Here is a 22,195-nt window from a genome sequence, read left to right on the forward strand (position 1 = left end):
CAGCAGAGTTGCATCGAAACCAGTCACCTAGATCAGATGTGCCCAGCATGAACCTAGGCCTGCCATTGCAGGAGCGTGTATGCCCTTTACTTGGAAAACAAAGTTTTAAACTGAAACTGGATTCAGGGTCTCTGTTGCTTTGTCCTTTTAACCTGAGAATCTTAACCAACAAAATAGAACTCTATCGATCCTTTTCTGTTTAAAAGGAGACCTTTGGTTGACCCTCATTCAGGAACAACTAGTGGCAGAGATGCTGGGAAAAGTCACCGTAGGGCACCTTTTCATAGCCTCATGGGCCAGTTGGGATGTCCTGCCGGGCTAGTGACAGTGCCGTAGAAAGGACTGGGCTTAGCTGGGCTCGGTGGCTCAGCCTGTAATCCCGCGCCTTTGGGAGGCTGAGGTGAGTGGATTGCCTGAGCCCGTGGGTTCAAGACCCGCCTAGGCAGCAAGACCTCATCTCTACAATAAATCAAAAAATCAGCTGGGCGTGGTAGCGCATGCCTGTAATTCCGGCTACTCGGAAGGCTGAGTCGGAAGGATCACTGGAGCCCAGCAGGCGAGGCTGCAGTGGCCAGGAGTGGCCACTGCACTCCAGTCTGGGCGACTGAGTGAGACTCCAACTCAAAAAAAAAAAAAAAAAAAAAAAAGAAAGGACTGGGCTTTGCCCGTGTCTGACTCTAAGTAAAAAGTTCACAGAAATGTTAAATGTACAGTCCCTTTTGACTTGAAGCAGGCTAATTCCTCATTGTAAGCATTAAGTGGTGATGGTTTAAGAAAGACTTCCATCATAGCCAGGAGATAGTGTAAATTTTAGGATGCAGGTATACTTTGTAATTGCCATATTTCGAATAGGTAGGCTTTAGAACTTAAATGGCAGCTGCCCAAGTTATTTTAGCTGTCTTCATTTCAGACTTAAACATCTGACCTTCAGAGTATATACGTTTTATAATTGCAGTAGTAGCTTTTCTTGGTCTGTGTGATTCTGTTCGGGTGTTTAGTTGGCACAGCTCAAGAAGACGACCTCAGCGTTGGCCGGCCCCAAACCATGCTGCTCTGACGACAGCAGTTCTTGTGTTTTCCAGTATGCCCTGGAGCGTTTAAAGGTCATGTGTGAAGATGCCCTCTGCAGTAACCTGTCCGTGGAGAACGCTGCAGAAATTCTCATCTTGGCTGACCTCCACAGCGCAGATCAGTTGAAAACTCAGGCAGTGGATTTCATCAACTAGTGAGTTGCCATCTTCAAAGTTCTTCTTTCAGAATAGCTGGATAGCTAAAGAAATGAGAATGACTTTGATTAGTGAGTGAAGCAGGCAAGTAGCTTCATTAACCTTTTGGTAGCAAGTATAGAGTTTTCATCTTTCCTTCTGGTTTTGCTTTCATGGGTTGAATCCTGTTGGATAAGTGAAGCATTTTGCTTCCTCATAGTGGCTGGAACTGATGAAAATGATACCTCGCTGGCCTGAAAAAGCTGTGTGCCCTAGTGATATTACCTTTATGTCATGTCACGCTCAGTGACTTAAGAGATCAAGATTTCTGGGGAAAAGAAATATGTTTTTTATGAGTTGATCAAATGTATCTAATGCTGAATTGTAGAATGAAGAAAAGAGAAGAGAGACTCAGTAGCTGTGGTTGTTAAATACTATTTTGAGAAATGTTCACTCTACTAGGTCTGTTCCTTCATCTTTTTTTTTTTTTTTTTTTTTTGAGTTAGAGTCTCACTCTGTTGCCTAGGCTGGAGTGCCATGGCACACTCATGGCCACTCTAGCATCAACCTGCTGGGCTCTGGTGATCCTTCTGCCTCAGTCTTCTGAGTAGCTAGAACTACAGGAGCATTCTACCATGCCTGGCTAATTGTTTTTTTATATGTTGTAGAGATGAGGTCTTGCCAAGTTGTCTGGGCTGGTTTCGAACCTGCAGCCTCAGGCAATCCACTTGCCTCAGCCTCCCAAAGTGCTGGGATTATAGGCTGAGCCATAATTGAGCCTGGCTTGTTCCTTCATCTTAAGTTACAGGTGATTTGTCATTATGTCTTTCTGAATGACTTTGAAGGAACCAAGGTGATTTGTACCATCTTCTTAGTGGGGCATGTTCAACTCCCTTGCCTGCTGGGGAGCAAAAGTTGGGAAAAACCCAAGGAAGAAAAGCCCTCATTAAAGCATATTTCTGGGGAAAGACAGGTCTAAGATGTTCCAGGTAGATGAGCGGACATTATTCAACACAGAAAATGCCCAAAGTCAGGAAATAATGTCTTCTCCATCTAGTTATAAGGCTCTTTCTAAGGAGCTGCCAACAGGCAGGAGAGGAAGGGAAGAGACCCATAAATGTTGATCCTATTGAGCTAGCGCTCACCATGTGCCTGACACTTGCTTGAAGCCTTTTGGATGTTAACTCTACCACTGAATGAAGTATGGTTATTATCACCTCTTTTGATAATCAGATAGACCCCAGGCTGTCATCTGCTCTGTGGTTACAAAACTAGCAAATGGCAAGCCAGGTGGAAGCAGAGAGCTGTGACTGAGGGAGCCCCTGCAACCCCCCCCATCAGCACTACCAGTGACTAGAGAGAGCACTGATGATATTGAGAAGAGCCTGAGGAACTTTCCACTCTGTTTTTGAGAGTGTAGTGGCTGAGAAGTCCTAGTTTTTAGAATTACAACAGCCACAACCTGGTCCCTAGTCTAGCAAGCAGATTCTCATGCACGGGAAGGGTTCTGTCTCGGCATTTCTAGTGCCTACACCCTTTCCTCCAAGCCCTGGGAAGTTAGGCTGTCTAGGTGGCTGTTCATCCTCCTTTTGCTCCCTTTGGTAACACCTCTCTCTGCATTTCTCCTAGTCATGCTTCGGACGTCCTGGAGACCTCTGGGTGGAAGTCCATGGTGGTGTCACATCCCCACTTGGTGGCCGAGGCATACCGCTCTCTGGCTTCAGCACAGTGCCCTTTTCTGGGACCCCCACGCAAACGCCTGAAGCAGTCCTAAGATCCTGCCTGATGTAAGACTCCTTTATTTTCCAGAAGCAGCAGCCACTGTTGCTGCCACTGACCACCAGGTAGACAGCGCAATCTGTGGAGCTTTTACTCTGTTGTGAGGTGGAAAGACTGCACTGTGGCCCAGACTTTTAAAACAGCACTAAATACCTTGGGGGAAGTGGGGGGGAGGGAAGGGCCCAGGACTCGGGGCTGTTCAACCTAATGAAAGCCTGTTGCTGCGTCACTGTGTTCCCTTGGCCTGGCCAGGTTTGATACTATGGGGATGCAGTTTAGGCGCTGGCCCCGAGGACATCCCAGCGGTGGTACTTCGGAGAAACTTGTCTGCATCTGACTGAGCAGAACAAATCGTCAGGTGCCTGGAGCAAAAAGGAAAAAAAAAAAAGAAAGAAAGGACATGGAGTTTTAAGAGAAGGGAAAAGGAAAGAAGAAAGGATTTTTGCAGAATTTCCCAAAAATCAGTTTGTGGATTCCAATAGTATTTATCTTGAGAGAAACAAATGTTAGTCCTTCCAACTTGACTGTTTATGACAGCTTCTCACCACCTACAAGTATCAGAAGAGCTCTCGTTGTTAGCACTTACTGTTTGCAAGAACAGAATACGTCCTTTTATCCATTTATGAAAAATGACAAGTGAAGGGGAAAGGGGAAGGAGGTTATTTGATCTGGAAAATGCGTGTTCTGATGTGGTGGCTTTTGCAAAAATCTTTATTGGTGTTGAAAACTGGAAAAAATAACTCATCCAGAATTCATACTGTCTTGACAAGAACTATGGTTCTCTGTTTTTAGATATTGTGGAAAATGTTTTTTGGCATTTTTCTCTGATTTTATTTCTCTCCCCCCCACCTCACCCTTTTTCTAAAAAACAGCGCACACACACACACTCACACACACACACACACACACACACACACACACACACACACAGCACAAACAGAACAAAAGAAGAGAAAGGAAATGTTGTCATTAATGCCATGTGACAAAACCCCAGCCCTGATTGCTCCGCTGTTTGTACCTGACTTGCCGCCTGCATAGGAGCCGTTCTGTTCCTTCTGACTAGCCCCTCTTCCTGCAGGGGAGAACTTCCAAATGTTAATTTTTCTTTTTGAAAATATAAATAATTACTATTTTGTACTGTGTGGTATCTCTGGTCTTTTGTTTCACTACCTGCCTTGTCTCTTGGGTCTGAGTTCCTTGCTTAAGGGCTGTTGAAGTCCGAGTTTTCAGCTTGCAGAGATTCTGGTTGAATGTCTAATACAAGAGACTTCCAGAGTCTCTGTAATCTCAGGTTTCCTTTGCAAGCCATCAGCGTCAGCCATTCTCTTGTTCTTCTCGAGTATCCCAGTCCACATCTCGATGAGGGGACAGACCACCACCTCTGCCGAGGCAAGGAATGGTAGTGGACTTTTCCATACCTCTATGTTTTAAGATCTAATTCCCATCTGCCTTTTCCTCACAAGTACAGAAGGATCCAGGGACATGAATGTGGAGATTAATAAAGGGAAATTATTTTCTCTAAATCGTTCTGTCATTGACTTGATTTGTTTCCAGAGAAGATAATGTCTGAGCTCCCAGTGAGGTCACAAGAATGCTCTGGGGTTCACTTGTCATAGCTCTGTTAGGACAGTGGCACGCACAGGGGGCGCACTGTCCCTCTGACCAAGGTGTGTATTCTGTGACCTGAGATGGAGCCTCAGCCAGTTTCACCTTCCATTTCCCTTCAGTGGAATCCGGCCTTCGTACATTTTCCAGTTCTCATTTCTCTTACTGCACCTGGAATGGCTAGATAGGATGTATTAATATAATATAATCAAATGAATGGTTCATTCATTAGGAACCACTCCATTGTCCTTCACGGTTTCCTCTGGGAAGGGTCACCTGTGTGAGGAGGTACCCAGTTCTCCATGTGATCCTCCGGCCCAACCTTCCCGAGCAGCACACAGATCCAGGACCCAGGGCAGACACAGTGTCCTCCACCCACACTGTCTCTCAGGCGCTGTGTCTGCTCTGCAGCTCTCAGTCTTTGACCTTCACATACATTATTTCATTTGAACTTCCCAAGAGTTTGATGAGTGTGGTGGGACAGGTGAGAGGTATCATCATCCCATTTTATAGATGAGAAAAGTTGAATCCCAGAGAAGGACCACAACAGATAAGTGCCAGATCTAATGTAGTATCCTGGAAATTATGTAATTACCTGGAGGAAGTTCCATTTCTGAAATGTTTAGGTACGAAGTTGGAAGTAAAGCTTCCTTCCTGTGGGAGTAGCAAGAACAAAGCTCTAGAAATGTGCTGCTGCTGTTCCTCAGAGGCTTTGGGAGGACAAACCAGGCTTCAGATATGCTTCCTTTTCATTCACAGAAAACTGTGGATTGGGAGCTGGCAGGTTCAGGTCACATGCCCTCAGGAGGGGAGCAGTCCTGGTACCTAGTTTCTGGCAGAATGAAGGTCTCTTCTGGGATGTTGAGTATTGGTGCAGTTTCCAACATGGGCTTTACTATGAGTACAAAGCTGTTAGGATTTCAGGTACAGGTGAAGCCACTCAGTGCATCTCCTGTCGTTATTTTATTATTTCTGGATATGTTTGTTTTTGTTTTAAATGACACAGTTGAAGCCATCTGGTTATGACAACATCAGAGCCCTAGCATACTGTTCATAAACCTCCCACTGCCGCCACCCCCTTCCTTAGCTCCCCCACATCTGAAATTTAATTCAAGTTAACTCCACAATCTGGGGCATGTGCTGTCACTGCGGAGATGTCCGTGCCAGTGGAACAGTTGGAGATTTCAATTCCACAAGGATATGGCTTATTTATCAAAACAGTAATTCAGGCAAGTAGTTTCACAGAACCTTTAGAGTTGCAGTTTCAGGTCCAAACAGAGTATCTGGCGTCATCCCCATGTCCTCTTCTCGATCACCCCACCCCCCATCTCTCTGGCCACCCATGGAAAATGCTTCCCATTCCCTATATTACCGTTAAACCTCTTGGCATTGTTATTAGACATCTCAAACACCTTTATGGGTTTTACCAACTTAGGTAAGAGATTCCCCTCTTTTTCTTTTCACTGGTAAGGCTGCTAGCCTTTTTGGTCTTAAAGAGCTTTCTTTCTTTCTTTCTTTTTTTAATTCTAACCAGTGACATCATGAGCTTTCTTAGGCCAGAAGATCTCTGGCTTGACCACAGCTCTGCGCATTCATTTTAAAATCTGGCTTAAATCTATTGTGGGATCTCCATATTGTATGAGCCCTCGCAGATGAAAGGAAACAGCTTGTATGTTTATGAGCAGAACAACAAACAGAGGGGGAGTTGAGCTGCACTTTGAAACTGACTGTTGCTTTGTTCTGGCTCTTCAACTCCTATAAAAGAACAGCTAAATCCCCCCCAACACGACTGTATTGGATCCTTTGGTTTATCTTTGTCAAAGACGAATTCTTGGCCAGAGCCCAACCTTATTTTCCACAACTAATTATCTTTTTAATCAGCCTGAGCCCTGTATGTTTCCTTTATCTCATGACTTTTCACTGAACTCTGCCCTGCATCATTTAGATTCATTTCTAATGGCTTGCTGACTAATCTAACATTCAGGTGAGTACCACCGGACTGCTCTTTACGTACGTGTTTGCGCAATGTGTATGTGTTCTCCCCTTTTAATTTCAGAGGTGACCGCGCCATGTGGGGGCCTTTGACCCCATAGGTGGACACCTCATGAAAACAGCAAGCAAGAAAGCAGATGTAGGATGATCAGTATTTGGGATAATGAGCTGGGAGAACCAGAAGCATTGACCTCCAGGTGAGAGCAGAAACTTGAATGTTGTTGACTGATGGGATCTTTATGCCGCTAAGCCATTAGCAAGATGCTCGCTCCCCCTCTAAATCCTATCCTGCTGGAGTAGAGAGTGGCATCTGGAATACTGTTTGGTTCTGATTTCTGCAGCTCTAGGGAAAAAAAAGAATTTTAGACTTGAGGGAATTCAGTACAAACAACAGAGATGAGTTGAAGGGGATCAACTCCAGGGGAAACATTAGGAAGATAAAATGTGCGTAACTCAAGTCTGGAAATGTAGCCCTGGTACCTGCTGTGTACAGAGCTCGCAGGACTTCTGAGCCTCAGCTGGCGTGTCTTCCTTCCACCCCAGTTATATAGCTTGGAAAGGTGGTGATGTAACTTTCTCAAGGTCACTCAGTCTGGGTCTAAGCCAAGAAACAACAGAAGGCAAAAGAAGCACTTTGAGGCTTAGACCCAAGAACCAAAGAGAAGGTGAAAATCCAAGAGCTTTTATGGTAGTAAAGTGGACATGTCCACTTCCAATACTCACTTGAAATCGGGAGAACTTTAGCCCTCACAATACCCTTGAAGGTGAGCTATTGACAAGCTGAAGGAAGAAAGGGGCCCAACGTAGTTCACCTCCTTTTCTATGTCTGAGAAAACAGATATCCATAGAAAGTGAGGTGACATGCTCAAGGCCACAGATTTAAATTTCAGGCCACCAATTGAGCAAACAATTGCTGAGCACCTGGGAGGCCCCCAGACATCATGCTAGGCTAGCCCTAGGGCGGAGGGTAGAATTTCTGTTCTTCTAACTCAGTTTGATGGAGGAGGCAGAAACAATCCTTTTGTCTAGAAGTAATGGAACTGGAGACTGAAAAGAAGCTAGTGAACGTAGCAGTAAGGCGGTCAGGGGTTATTTTACAGTAGTTTTGGTCAAATGGTGGAGCAGAAGCCAAGAGGAGGTAAGCAAACATCGATTGAATAGAAGTTACTCTTTCTAGAGATTTGGCAGGGAGAGGAAGGAAATCTCCTACATATATATATATATATATATATATATATATATATATATATGTTTAATTTAATCTAACTTTTTTTTTTGAGTTGGAGTCTCACTCTGTCATCTACACTGGAGTACAGTGGCACACTCCTGGCCACCGCAGCCTCGCCTGCTGGGGTCCAGCGATCCTTCCACCTCAGCCTTCCAGTTAGCCAGAACTACAGGTTCATGCCACCACACACGGCTAAACACACGGCTTATTTTTGATTTATTGTAGAGACGAGGTCTCACCAAGTTTGCCCAGGTGAATCTCGAACTCGTGGGCTCAGGCAGTCTACTCACCTTGGCCTCCCAAAGTGCTGGGATTACAGGCTCCTACACTCTTTTAAGAATTTGTATCTCAATCTAGTTAGCATGTTTGTTTTGTCTAGAAGTAATGGTCTACAGGTTGTTCTACAAATTATGGATACTTTTTTTTTTTTTTCCAGTTGGAGTCTCACTCTTTTGCCCGGACTGAAGTGCAGTGGCCGTTTCCAGCCACCGCAGCCTCGACCTGCTGGGCTCCCGCAATCCTTCCGCCTCAGCCTTCCGAGTAGCCGGAATTACAGGCGCATGCTACCATGCCCGGCTAATTTTTTGATTTATTGTAGAGATGAGGTCTCGCCTGCCCAGGCGGATCTCGAACCCGCGGGCTCGGGCAATCCACTCACCTCAGCCTCCCAAAGGCGTGGGATTACAGGCTGAGCCACCGAGCCCGGCTTATGGATACTTTAGTAACTGATATTTGTAATGAAAGTCATGATGATAGAACAGTAAAGCATTAAACTGAGAAAGTTACATTCTACCCTCACACAATTTTGAGAATGATTTCCTAAAGACAAGTTTCTATGCTTCTTCAACCTGCTCGTCTTCCAAGTAAAAGTTTGCGTCATACATTCAGTATTTTTTGTTTTTGTTTTTGTTTTTTTGAGTTGGAATCTCACTGTGTCACCCAGGCTGGAGTGCAGTGTCACACTCACGACCATCCCAGAGTCGACCTGCTGGGCTCAGGCGACCCTTCCACCTCAGCCTTCCAAGTAGCTGGAACTACAGGCACATGCCACCATGCCTAGCTAGTTTTTTAAATTTATTTATTGGCTGGTCTTGAACCTCTGGGCTCAGGCAGTTGTCTCGCCTCGGCCTCCCAAAGTGCTGGGATTACCACAGCCACCGTGCCCGGCTGGTGTTTTCATGAGCCGATGGTTTGGGTTAGTGGTGTGCTACTACTACAGGTGAACATGCAGTCCCCATTATGTAAACCCCAATTAGTAGAATTTGCCAGTGTCTATAGCATAAATACACCCACCATGGCTGATTTCACATTACCAATGTGACATCGCTGGAGCCAAGCCTGGGCAGGTAAAATAATTAGGAAGAGAAGAGATGCATTTTGAGTACTCATTATCTTTACTAATAGTATGTTAATACTATTAAATGTTTAATAATGGCTGCTTAACAGTCAGCTCTCAAAATTCCTGAAAATGTAATGATTGGCTCTAGAGAGTGGGTGCGAGCCATCTCGACGTCCCTCCTGGTGTGGTTTCCAATGTCTTCTCGCCTTCGCCTCCCAAAGTGCCGGGATTACAATGAGAGCTACCACACCTGCCTCTTTCCAGAAATTTAAAGGCCCATTGACATTGATACATGGAACCATAGTCATATCACACATTTTACTCTCTCTAGTTAAATTAACACATTTTTCTATTTCTTACCAGTACTGAAGTGTATATTTTACTGAAACACTAGTGAAGAATAGGCATTGCAACTGACACATCCAACATTAATCTTCAGTAATTTCGGGGAGTTGAGGTCTGCATAGTGCATCCTTCCTGCCCCATTATCTCTGAACAAAGATTTTTTTGTGAAAAGGATAGCGTGGCTGGGCGCGGTGGCTCAAGCCTGTGTCCCAGCTCTTTGGGAGGCCGAGGTGAGACAATTGCCTGAGTCCAGGGGTTCGAGACCAGTCTGGGCAACTTGGCAAGAACTCATCTCTACAATAAGTCAAAAAATTAGCTGGATGTGGTAGTACATGCCTGTAGTTCCAGTTATTTGGAAGGCTGAGGTGGAAGGATCGCCTGAGCCCAGCATGTCGCAGCTGCGATGGCCATGAGCATGCCACTGCACTCCAGCCTGGGCAGTAGAGTGAGACTCCTAACTAAAAAAAAAAAAAAAAAAAAAAGGCAGGTGGGAGTGGTTAGCATGCCCACCAATGATGAACCCCCCCAAGGTCTTCTGCCACCAGTGGTTAAGAGTCTCTGCCTTGGTTTGGCCTTTAATAGTGAGTTTTTATAACCCTTGCTGTTTGCTAATGATAGTTCATTTATACATTTGACACACAATGTGCCAAGGATTGCGCTAGTTTCTAGGGATACGACAGTAACCTGTCCCTGCCGTCAGTGGAGATGAAATAGTAATGCGGAGAGAGCATCCTTCACCATCCCACAGATGAATCATGACAAACTATGGTAAGTGCCCAGGAGGAAATGTGAAGGTGCACGGGAGCCTCTTAGTGGAGCTGATCTTGCTGGAGATCCAAACGTCTCCCCTGACAGTGGCTTTTGAGATGATAGCTGGAGGATGAGGAGCTGTCGATCTAAGGAGCGTGGGAGGCACGTTCCACACAGAGGAGTTGTGTCCAGAAAGCCCTGAGGCAGGAGGGAGCTGCCCCGTTTTTCTAGGAGCCAGGGAAGGCTTGGAGGCTGAGTGAGGAGAGGCTGAGAAAGTCGGATGCCAGCGTGGCAAGACCTCCCTGGGCATGTTAGACCAAGAGCAGTGCTAGGTGGGAGAAATGACAAAATTTGCATTTTTAAGAAACTCTCTGACTAGAGTATAGAGACCGAGGAGCATGAAGCAGGGAGGGAGCAGAGTCAGGGATTTGAGAGATTTAGGGGTATATTTGGCAGAACTGGCGATGAATTGGTTAGAGTAAGAACAAGGAAGACTCCAGCCAGTGTGATGGGATCCACCAGAACAGAGACCAGTGGGAGGGAAACAGGCTGGAAGGCACTTAGGTCATTGATTGTATTTCCCTAGTTGATTATGAGACACATTGAGAAATCCAAATGAAGGGATCATGTGGGCCATTGAGTTGATGAGCTGAGAAGAGGGGCAGGGGACTGGAGAGAGGGCCCTAGGAGATAAGATGGAGGTGTCAGGACACCCTGGGGTGTGAGATCCCAGTGGAGGAGGGGTTGAGTGAGAAGAGAAGGGAGCCCAGGACTAACTTAAGGAATTCTTTTTTTTTTTTTGAGTCGGAGTCTCACTCTCATCCAGGCTAGAGTGCAGTGGCACACTTACAGCCACCGCAGCCTTGACCTGCAGGGCTCATGTGATCCTTCTGCCTCAACCTTCTAAGTAGCTGGAACTATAGGCGTACACCACCACGCCTGGCTAATTTTATGATTTATTGTAGAGATGAGGTCTCACCAAGCTGCCCAGGCTGGTCTCTAACTCCTGAACTCCTCGCCTCCGCTTCCCAAAGTGCTGGTATTACAGGCATGAGCCACCATGCCCAGCCAAGGAATTCTTACATTTAAAGGCTGATCAAGGAAGATTTGCCACAGCTGAGAAGTGGCCAGAGATAGATCTACAGGAAGAAAAGATAAAGTCAAGGGAACCCAAAACAAAAAAAAGGCACTAGCATCAAATGCTGTAGAATTTTTTAAAAGGATGAAAAATGCCCATAGCAGTTAGTGTGGGAGTCATCGGTAACCTTAGCCAGGACCATTGCAGGGAAGAGAGCTGGACTGGAGTGAAGAGTGGGTGGGAGGTGGGGACTGGAGTGGGTGGACAGGCCAGGCTTTGAGGTATGACTGAAGAGAAGGACAAAGGATGGTAACTAGAGGAGGAAAAAGTGCAGGGGGGTGTTTGGGTTTTCTGGATGAAGGAGACATGCGCAAGTTGAAAGCTATTCGAAGGATCCAGTGGAGGATCCTCCCAGATCCTGTCGTATAGAGTGATGATCTCCACCAGGAGGTTCTGAGGGTCTGGAAGGAGAAAGGGGTGGGTGGGCTTAGGCAGGGACGATTCCTCTCTGGATAGGAGAGTCCTGCAGAGACAAGTGGGTTTGTCTGATACTGGGAGGTTAGCAAGTTTACATCTAGTGACTTGCGTGTTTTTCAGATTTAGGTAAGAAAAAAGGCCAGAGGCTGTGAACTCCTGGGACAGCGTGGAGGTTACCTGAAGGAGCTGTTGAGGAGGAACTGGTGAGAATGCAGGCAACACTGGGGCCAACCAGGCTGGTGTTCTGAGCGCAGCCTCTGGGGTCTGGGAGCCTGACTTCCCTCTCCCGCCACCACTTCTGACCCTGGCCAAAGCACTGGCCCAGTTAAGCTACAGTTTTTACATCTGTAAAGTGGGTATATAACTCAGAGTTCTTGTTGGAGAATTAACGACAAAATACATGTCACATCTTCAACACAGTGCCTGGCATTGAGTAAAGGCCCAGAAAGGTGAACTGCGGCTCATGTCTCAGTTCTTGCTGTGTATTAACTGTTGTTTCTAAACTAAACCACATGTGGCCTTTTGAGCCCGTTTCCTTTCAGGATTTCTTGGCATGGAATAGAAATCTGCGATGAGACACGAAATGGGCATCTGGGCAGTGTGGGCCCTTCCTGCGATAGGATTCTCTCTGCAAAAAACACCCTGACTGGACCAACCAGCCTGGTGTCCTGCGAGGCTGCTGGTGACTCCCTTGTCATAATACATGGAGGAGTAGAGGCCACAGAGGTCCCAGGCGAGGACCAGCCTGCACCAAGTCTTTCCTTCTTCATTTGTGATCTTCACTATCACCATTGTGATCATCTCCAAGAGTCAGGAGTGGAGGCGTTCCAGAGAGGAAGGTAAGAGGTGAGGCAGAAGAACTTTGACTCAGAGGCATGAAAATGAGGATTGGAGCCAGATGTGTGTGGCTTTGGCCTGTAATTAGCTACTAGGGAGGCATAGGCAGGAGGATCACTTGAGCCCAGGAGTTGGAGACCAGCCTGGACAACATAGTGAGACCGCTATCTCTGCAAAAAAATTAAAGGTTTGGAGAGAAGAAGTCACTTGGGCCGTTGCTGTTTCCGCACAGCCTGGGTAAGATGGCTGCCCACCCACTGTGTGAGGCCCGTCTTCTCCACACACTCTTCCTCCTTTTACTCTTCTTCTTTCCTTCCTTCCCTTTCTGCCCTCTGTTCTTCCCTCCTGGAACATGGAGGTTTCCTTTATTTCTCCCGTTTTCCTAGGCATTTCTCTCCCTGTCTTCAGTCCTGCTCACTAGAGTGACATCTTGAGCCTGATCCTGCTGCATTTAAAAAAAACCAAGACCTGCCTGCACCGAGCCCTCCAGTTCTGATCTCTGCCGAGATGTGGCAGATGGCAGCGCCTGGCTGAGTGACGGCAGGGCCCTCCCCTCCCAGGCCCGGGAGCTGCCAAGACTGGTAAATGGGGCACTGATACCTTTCCACCTCGTGCCCCTACCCACCCCTGCCTTACCTGAACCAGTGTAGCCTGGCAGGGTTCCCCGCCTCTTCGCCTGTGTCCCTTCCCTTCTCTCTGTCCCTGTGAAAAACCCAGTGGTAGAAGCTGAGTTGAGTTCACCTGTGAGTCAACAGGTTCACCGACCAGCCCCGTGTGTGCCCCGTGTGTACCTTGTACACTTGGCCCTTCTCAAAGTATGAAAGAAGTGGGTCACACCAGACCCTGTCCTCACAGAACTCCCCATGTGGCAGAACAGACATGGCCCCCACCTCGAGTGACAGTCAAACACAGGGACAAGTTTTACAACCCTGTTCACAGAGGGCACACCATGGGCCATCCATGCTGATGAGAAGCTAACCGTGAGGTGGAGGTGAAGAGGGTGGGTGAGGCGGGAAGGAGGGAGTGGGTTTGCTAAGTCCATGGCTGGGATCGCCGGGGGAGAGGCCAGGACTGGGGGAGGGGCAAGGCAGGAGAGCACTTGGCAGCTGCTCTCCAGGTGTTTTTAACTATGTGCTTCGAAATAAAGACCCTTTGGCCGCCTGCCTTCTCTGAGCCTTGTGTCGTGTTTACGGGTGGAGGACCAGGCAGGGCATGTGAAACTCGCCAGAATGGGCTCCGAGTGCCTACATAAGTGCGATTCTCGGCCGAGGAGCAGAAGGAATGCAGCCAAGCGCCCCGTTTCTTGGCCAGAATCAAGGAAAGCGAAAGAAGATTCCTTTTTTATTTTGTTTTATATCTTCTTGAGTAATGACTCACTCTACCACCCAGGCTGGAGCACAGTGCTGGAGGGCAGTGGATCACAGCTCATCACAGCCTCAGCTTCCTGGACTCAGGTGATTTTTCTGCTTCAGCCTCCTGAATAGCTGGGACAACAGGTGCTCATCACCACACGCAGCTAATTTTTTTTCATTTTTTGTGTTGCCCAGGCTGGTCTCGAACTTCTGGCCTCAAGTGATCCTTCTGCCTCAGCCTCCAAAGAGCTGGGATTACAGGTGTGAACCTGGCCAGAAGATCCCTTTGCATACTGACCTGCCCTTGGGACTTTTTCCTGCACATTCTTTTTTTTTTTTTTTTTTTTGAGTTGGCGTCTCACTCCGTCACCCAGGCTGGAGTGCGGTAGCTCACTCACGTCCACCCCAGCGTCAACCTGCTGGACTCCAGCAATCCTTCCCCCTCAGCCTTCCGAGTAGCTGGAACTATAGGCGTGTGCTACCATGCCCAACTAATTTTTGATTTATTTTAGAGACGAGGTCTCTCCAAGTTGCCTGGGCTGAACTTGAACCCGCAGGCTCAGGCAATCCACTTGCCTCGGCCTCTTAAAGTGCTGGGATTACAGGCTGAGCCACTGATCCTGACCACCTGCACGTTCTTCCTTTCTTCCTGCAGCAAGGAATGCTGGAACCCATGACCATGTTTCCCCCTGCCTCCCACCAAGGCAGGCAGGAGCAGGGAGGGCCGTGGTGTAGGCTGTCATCCAAGGTAAGGGTGGCAGAGGAACACGAGCTTGAGTGCCACCCCATGCCAAACACAGCTCCCACTCACACAGGCCTCTGTGGGGGACAGAGCATCTCTACTTTACAGATGGGAAAACCAAAGCACAGAGTGTTCAGTGACTTGCCCAAGGTCTACAGTTAGGAACGGCAGAACACGGTTTAGAAACCAGGCAACCTGGCTCCAGAATCCCACCCGCCCTCTCCCCTTCCCAGTCTCTCTCACAGTAACCACAGGAGTGAGTGGGGGAAGAATTGCCAGTCAAGGCCCAGAGAGAGAGGCAAGGTGGTTAGATCATGAACCCCCGGCAGTAGGATTTCAAACATGACAGTGGGCATGGCCTTGCCTTCGTCCCAAGGACTGGGGCACCCAGCCCCCAGGACTGAGTAGGCCGTTCTTCCCCAAGCCACAAGGGGCCAGGAAGTCTGGTGGTATGGAAAGAGAAGCCACCAGGCTGGGGACCAGGAGGTCTTGGCTCTTCCTATGACTAAGTGACTCGGAGCAAGACCTGTCCTCAGTGTGCCCAGGAGCTAACCTGGGCACAACTCTGAAGTCCTTTCTGGAGAAGACATGCGATAACAGGGTTGGGCAGGAGGGGTGCACCAACCCTGGCATGCCGCCATCCCCCTCCTGCCCCACTCACTCTCCCAGCCAGGCCCTGGGATGCTGGAGTGCCAACCGTGCGACTACGTGTTCCTGCTGCGGCCTCTCTGGGGGGGTGAAGGCAAGGACCTCACCTCCATGCCATCCAGTGAGGCACAGAGGAGTGGCCTCCCACACAGAGGAGGAGCCGGGACACCTTCGTGCAGGCAGCTTGTCCACCGCACTTCAGAGGACGTGCCATCCTGCCTCCGGGGTATCTCTAGACCGAGGGGACACACAGCCCCTGCCCTCAAGGAGTCTCCAGTCTGAGGGGGGGACAGCTCCTGTTCCCGTCTCTAGCGGGGACATCCACCTCTGCGCTGAGGGGCCCAGGTGGTCAGCCACGCAGCATCTAGATGCAACCGAGCCCAGGGCTGGAGCAGGCTCTTTAGAGGCCACGGAGGCTGGGGACAGGGGGGACACCAAATGGAGTCAGAAGTGGAGGCAGGATTCTGGAAAGGAGGATGTGGTGGGGAGGGCAGGCGTACAAAGCACTAGCCATGGGGACTGGAGGGGGGAACTTGTTCAACAAAGTGAAACTCAGAGCCCCCTTGGCCTTGGTGTCGGAAGGAGGATCTCTGAGGTGTGAAGGGGGCCTGGGACTTCTGGCTTTTCCCACTTGAGTTTCTCCTTCGTCTTGGGATGTCTTGCTTCAGCTGCTAAGCTCACACTGACTCCAGTGGTACGTTTCTCTTCCTTTAAGACTGACTCAAGTGTGAGTGGAGACCTCTTCACCTGGCACTCCTAACCCAGGGAAGACCAGCTGGAACGTTCTGAGGTTTTAGGAAACAATGTTTGTTGAGTGAATAGGTTCTACGGGAGAACAGAAGGTGTGCGAACATATGACGTCCACCCAACAGCCCAGCCCACAAGCCTGGGTTTCTGCGTCTGCCCTTCCCAAGGCTCGGGCCTGGCCTGGCCTCCTTCCTTCTGCCTCCACAGGGAGAGGCCAGTGGAGGCCCAGCCCCCTGAAAGGTCCTTACTAGTCCCAAAGAAACCACATGGCCCCTGTGCAGCCCACCCAAGTCACCCCCTTTTGTGCCCCGTCCCAGGTGGATGACACTTTGAGAAAAGACCCTGTTGACCAGGACTCGACTTTCCTTTGGTGGACTCAGAGGTTCTCCTGTGTCTCAGGCCCAGCCACTCTGGAGGCATCAGAGCCATGCCTGCTCCCACCCAGAGTGTCTTGGGCAGAGGCAGCTGTGGGAGGGCTCGGACCCAACTCTGCCAGGTGGTGCGTGCTCAGTGTGAGCACAGAACCCACATGGACAGCTTCAGGCCAAGAGCCTGGCCCTCTGCTCCCCAGGGCTAGTTTCGCTCCAATTCCCCGCTTGGCCCAGCCGTGTAGACCAAGCTGGAAGCCCGGGCCACACCGGCTGTTCCCTGCGGTTTGTGCCTGCCGGGGTGGGAGAAATGCCTGGCACCCCTGGGGCCCTCAAGTGCTCAAAGGGCGGGCCGCCGCTCTGCCCTCCGACGGTGCCCCTCCCTCACAGGCCCCCTTGCATTGGACTTCCAAAGCTGTGTTGTAGCAGGTAATTAAAGGGTTTTAATTAAATTAGGATCCCATCTGGCTGGGATCAGTCAGGCCCTTAACGAGGATTGTGTGTCACCAACATCAGAATGTTGATGGGGGCTCAGACATGTAGGGGGTAGATTTGGGTACTGGAGGCTTTTCAGACAGGGGGAGAGAGGCCTCCTGAGCCCCTCCTGAGCCTCCTGCAATGCAGCAGCCACTTGTTCTGTCTCCAGAACGAAGGCTGTATGCCTAGATGTTGGAAAGGAGGAGAACGGCCAGGGCCTGCTCAAGCTCTGTCTTGCCAGGAGTCTACACAGCCTCCCTGGGGGGTGGTCAGATATGTGAGCATCGTCTCACTTCTACAGGTGAGAAAAACACATCCACTGAACCAGGTGGGCCTAGAATTAACTGCGAGAATTAGAGGCCAAAGCATTGTGGCTCAAATAAGCTAGAAATGGAATTTTTTTGGACAGGCACGATGGATCACACCTGTAATCCTAACACTTCGGGAGGCTGAGGCAGGAGGATTTCTTGAGCCCAGTGATTCAAGAAAAACCTGGGCAACATAGTGAGACCTTGTCCCCACAGAAACTAAAAGAAGAAGAAGAAGAAGAAAAGCCAGGCCTGCTGGTGCATGCCAGTGGTCCTAGCTACTCAGTAGGCCCAGGAGGTCAAGGCTGTCGTGAGCCACGATGGTGCCACTGCACTCCAGCATGAGTGAGATCCCGACTCAAAGAAAACAAAAATGTAGTTTTTATCTCACATGCAAGTCTGAAGGGAGTTGAGGGCTGGTACAGTATTTCTGTTCCACAGAAGGTGCAGGGACCAAGACTTCTTCCAGCTCACGGCTCGGCCACTTCTAGATATGGCTATTATCTCCATGGTCAAAGATGGCGGCTGGAGCTCCAGGAATCACATACATATTCCGGGTAGGATTAAGGACGGAACAAAGAAGAGAAGGCAGAGGGTGTACATCCACTGACTTAAGATTTTTGGAAGCTGCCATGTGACCCCTTGGCCTAAATGTCACTGGCCAGATCTTAATCACTTTACGTCTAGGTGCAAGGGAGGCAGAGAAATGCAGTGTTTATTTCAGATAGCCATGTGCCCACTAACAGAGGATCCCATCACCACGGAGAAGGGGACGTGAGTATCATAGGACAGTCGGCAGTCTCTGCCATCATGGGTCAGAACCAGGACAGGAACCTAGGTCTCCCACATCCAGCCTGGGGACCTTCTGCCTACATACCAGGAGCAAGGCTGGAGTTCACATAAACCTTTCCCTACATACAAAAAGGAACATTTGTTGAGCAACTCATTTAATTTTCCCCACAAGGCACCAGGGTAGGTAGAGTCCTAGTTTTTCATAAAAGGAGGCTTGAAGGTGATGCCATTTGTCCAAAGCCATCAGGCTCAAAAATGACAGAGGACCCAGCAGTATCTTCCTGCAACACCCATGTCGCCAGCTCATTGGCAGCTTCTGTGGTTGAGAGGCACTAGCATGTCCCTTGGGACCACCCAGCCTGGTAGCCCTAAGATGAGCTCCTGGGAGGTCTTGAACCAGACACCCTTTACTACAAGTGTTATCAGGCCGGCCTTTGGGTTTGGCAGGCCTACAGGAAATGGGGCCCCATGGAACGAGAACCCAGCCCCCAAGTGGCGAGTGGCAGGTCTCCTCTGGCATGTGTGCCTTGGCAACAGCGTCAGCTGCCTCTCCAGGACTTTAGCATCACTGACAGGTGCCTCCCCCACCCCATCTTGCCTCTGCCTGGTGGGGCTGGCGGTGACTTTCTGCGCCTGCACCCCAGCCCCCGGTTCTGGCAGCAAGGACTCAGTCTTCGGAAGTAACATTTCTGTCTCCCACTCCCAGCCATGACACTGGCTCCTGTCCCAATGCAACTGGTTCACGGCGTTTCCTGCAGTCCTTCCCCAGAGCCACTTGGTGATGCGGGTGCCTGGTCCCCCCTGCCCTTCAGCTGCCTCCACCCCCATAAATGCCCCACCCCAGCTTCCCCTCTCCTTCCACCTCTGAGCAATGGGCCTCGCCACCCGTGTCTGCCACAGGCAAGGTCACCGGCGTTCCTGCCAAGGATGGGAAAGGGGGTGACTCAGTTCCCGTTTGCTCATCCCGGGGAAGGAGAAGGGGGAGGAGGGAGGAGGGACCTGGACACCCGCATGCTTTCGCCTTAAGCTTTGTCGGGAGGACGACTCAGCATTGCTGCCAGTTGTCCTACCTTGCATTTCCCCTTATCAGCTTCTCAGACTGCGAGGAAGATCCCCCCACCCAGTATGGGAGCGCTGGGGCCCAGACAGCGCTTTCGTGCCAAGCTGAGGGCGGAGGCAGCCCAGGTGTCCTGACGCTCAGAAAAGGACAAGCTGTTCCCCTTCCATCCACAGCACAGGTCTTGCCCTCAGGGAGACTCCAGTATGATGAGGAGGACACAGCCTCTGCCCTCTGGAACCCCCGGTCTCAAGGACCTCCCAGCCCCAGATGGGAAGATACAAGCTGCATCCTCCAAGAGCCTCAGGTCTGGTAGGCTTGTCCCGGGGACTCCACTGCAACTAAGGAGGCAAGGATCCTGCCCTGGGGCAGCCCCCAGCTAGGCGGAAAGGCTGGGGTAGCACGACCACCGGCCACCCCAAAATCTGAGGTTTCACACTTCCCTGAAGGGCAGCAGGTAGGGAGGCCAAAGGACTGGAGTGTGAGCTGGGCCTTGAGGGTGGGGTGGGGACAGGCTCCTTCCAGAAGATTCTGCTCTCTTGTGCGGGAAGAGTGACCGGGGTCCATCTCCGCAGGGAATGTCCTTGACGTAGCTCCCCAAGAGGCCGAGGCAGCTGGAGGGACCCCTTATGTGAGGATCAAGGGGGCACAGGAAGTATCCAGCAAGACTAGCAGGGACGGGAGGGCTACCCCTAAGAACGAAGACTCGGAAGGAAACCTGTTAGCAAAATCCCGGCTAGGAAGAGCTCCTGGTTTTCCAGGGAAAGCAGAAAAAGGGGCACGAGGCGGCAGCGTGTGATGAGGGGGAAATGAAGTTATTAAACAAACCCACCCCTGTGCAGGCAGAACCGTGTGCCAGGCTGTCCAGGCCCTCCAGCTGTCAGCAGCATCTGGCTCTCTGTGGGAGCAGGGGAGCGGGTGGGGGTGGGTCAGAGTGCCCCAGGCTCCAGCTGAGAGATCAGCCAGGCCAGGCAGGGGAGGGCGACTAGCCCGGGCCCCGCTGCTCCCCTCCCCCCCGCCATGGAGCTGTCGGAGGTATCCCATGGGTGTCCACAAGTGGAAGAACACTCCAGATTCTGGTGGCCTCAAGCCTCTCATGGCAGGGCTCAGGCCTGTCCCCAGGGAGGAAGGGGAGAGGGTGTACTGGAGGGGTGAGTGTGTGTCAAGTCTCTGCTCCAGGGAGATGGCCCTGGGAAGCGGGGGAGAGAAACCAGGTCACTCCACACAAGACGGGGCTGTGTGAGGGAGCCGCTCCGTGTTGAGCACTGTGGGCAGAGGTGAAGACTGGGGTGGCAAGACCATCCACACTCAGGCCAGGATTCTCCAAACTACGGCTCCACAGTCAAGAGGGACCCGGGGGACCCGGGCAGACTTAGAATGACCCCCCGAGAGGTCACTGTGACCTTGGTAGTGGGACTTCAGCCTTCCCTTCAGAATCCAAAGGGTCCAACTGATTCCCAGACAAGGCGCCACTGGCAGCCATCCAAGCTGAGGCTTTCCTGGCGGCCAGGGAAGGGAATGGCTGCTTCAGGCCTCCGTGTCCCCACTTCACCCAGCCCGTCCCTTCACTGGCTTGTTGGGAGACTGAAAACTCAGCACCCCGGATTCTCTGCCAGGCCCCTTCCCCACGAGAGGCAGGTGGAAATCTCAACTGGGAGCGAACATCGGTATTGTCTTATCCTGGGAGGCCAGAGCCAGAAGGGAATTTAGAGGTTGCTCGAGCGGTTCTCAAAGTGTGGTCCCCGGACCGGAGCACTCCTTGGAAACTCTGATCCTCAGGCCCACCTAGACCTGCTGAATTAGACACTCTGAGATAGGCCCTGGAAGCTGTTTCAACAAACCCTCTGGGTGACTCACTTCAGAGAACCGCTGGACCAGGCAAGCCCCTCACGTTATGGAGAAAGGAGACCAGAGAAGACTTGGCCAAGACCCCGCAGGCAGAAGATGACAGAGCTAGGACCCCTGCCTCCTGGCTGGCAGTTCAGGAGGGCACCAGGAACACTCCCACCGGCCCATCCCACCCACTAGCTCTTCCTCCCCGGCTGCTCTGGCAGACGCCCCCCACCCCTCACCTCTGACCAGGTTTCAGGTGCCCGATTAGATGCTGGAGAGGGAAGCCCTGAGTCCTTAGTGAGCATCAGCTCCAGGGGCTGTCGGAGACCTGAGGTGCTAGGGTCTCCAGCTCATGTCCTGAGGCCATCAGAGAAATGCTGTCTGGACCGAAGGGCGCCCCGGGGCCCTTTCCCCAACAGCTGGAACCCAGTGCCCTGGGGCAAGCTTTATTTCCTGCTCCAAGAACAAGATTCTGCACACAGAAGTCAGCAACCAGGTGATTTCACAAGACTTCCCTCCCCTCCCCCCCCCACAGACAGATACACGGAACAGATCCAGCCGGCACTCAGCGGCCCAGCCTTGCCTGCCCACGCTGCCCACGGCTCCAGGCCCAGAGGGAGGCACCACCCCTAGCCGGAGAGCCTCCGTCTGACAGGCAAGGCTGACTACTGAGGCTGACCACTCTCTGAGACAAGGGAGCTCCAGAGGAGCTGGGGGCGGTGTGGGTCATGAGGGTGGAGGAGAACACACGGCACACAGGTGGGCTTCCACAGTCGTCCCATCTCAGCTTAATGATCGATGTGCCATCCACAAGAGGGTGGGTGGCATGGGGACTGCCGTCAGGGAGGGAATTTTGGAAAGGGCTGGCCTGGCTGGAGACAGATGGTCGATTTGTCAAGACGGCGAAGACCTCCAGGGTCACCACTTCAGCCTCATGCCAGGCTGAGTGCAGGACCAGGAATCAGGGCTGCCTGCTGGGCTGGGCCGGAGCTCCCAGGAAGCCCTGTCTCAGCCGTCCGGATGGCGGGAGCCAAGGGTTGGGCTCCTCCATGCCTTGATCTGGAACAGCACGCATCGGCCTGCCCAGGGGCCTCAGGGGCCCCGCGTGCCCCTAGGGCTCGATGGAAAAGCCCCAGGAGGCCACCCGCTCCTCCCCGCAGTGCTCCTGTCTTCCAGCGGCACCACAGCCTCAGGCTGGGGCCAGCCCCAGGACCCCGGCCCCGCCCCCCGCGACCC

General features: G+C 51.0%; 2 protein-coding genes and 1 long non-coding RNA gene across 8 annotated transcripts in view; 1 reads left to right on the top strand and 2 right to left on the bottom strand.

Annotated features, from left to right (window-relative positions):
* The window catches only part of SPOP (speckle type BTB/POZ protein), a 79,485-nt gene extending 76,127 nt beyond the window's left edge, over positions 1 to 3,358 (top strand). For all 6 annotated transcript variants that reach the window (XM_008063956.2, XM_021715493.1, XM_021715492.1 and 3 more), the window contains 2 exons: positions 1,083 to 1,225; positions 2,835 to 3,358. In XM_008063956.2, coding sequence (XP_008062147.1) covers positions 1,083 to 1,225; positions 2,835 to 2,979 — 288 coding nt within the window. In that variant the 3' untranslated portion in view covers positions 2,980 to 3,358. The remainder of the gene's footprint in view (positions 1 to 1,082; positions 1,226 to 2,834) is intronic.
* On the bottom strand, positions 3,201 to 4,501 carry LOC110596197. The gene is made up of 2 exons (XR_002482306.1): positions 3,904 to 4,501; positions 3,201 to 3,870 (listed from the first exon to the last, which is right to left on the bottom strand). It is a non-coding gene; the product is annotated as an uncharacterized LOC110596197 (long non-coding RNA).
* Positions 4,502 to 21,337: 16,836 nt separating this feature from the next.
* NXPH3 (neurexophilin 3) overlaps positions 21,338 to 22,195 on the bottom strand; it is a 6,139-nt gene continuing 5,281 nt past the window's right edge. Inside the window, exon 6 of the mRNA XM_021715484.1 lies at positions 21,338 to 22,018. Within this exon, the coding sequence (XP_021571159.1) occupies positions 21,968 to 22,018 (51 nt within the window). The 3' untranslated portion in view covers positions 21,338 to 21,967. The remainder of the gene's footprint in view (positions 22,019 to 22,195) is intronic.

Source organism: Carlito syrichta, unplaced genomic scaffold (assembly GCF_000164805.1).
Source record: "Carlito syrichta isolate Samal-C Ts95f unplaced genomic scaffold, Tarsius_syrichta-2.0.1 Scaffold307155, whole genome shotgun sequence".
In the NCBI taxonomy this organism is placed as follows: domain Eukaryota; kingdom Metazoa; phylum Chordata; class Mammalia; order Primates; family Tarsiidae; genus Carlito; species Carlito syrichta.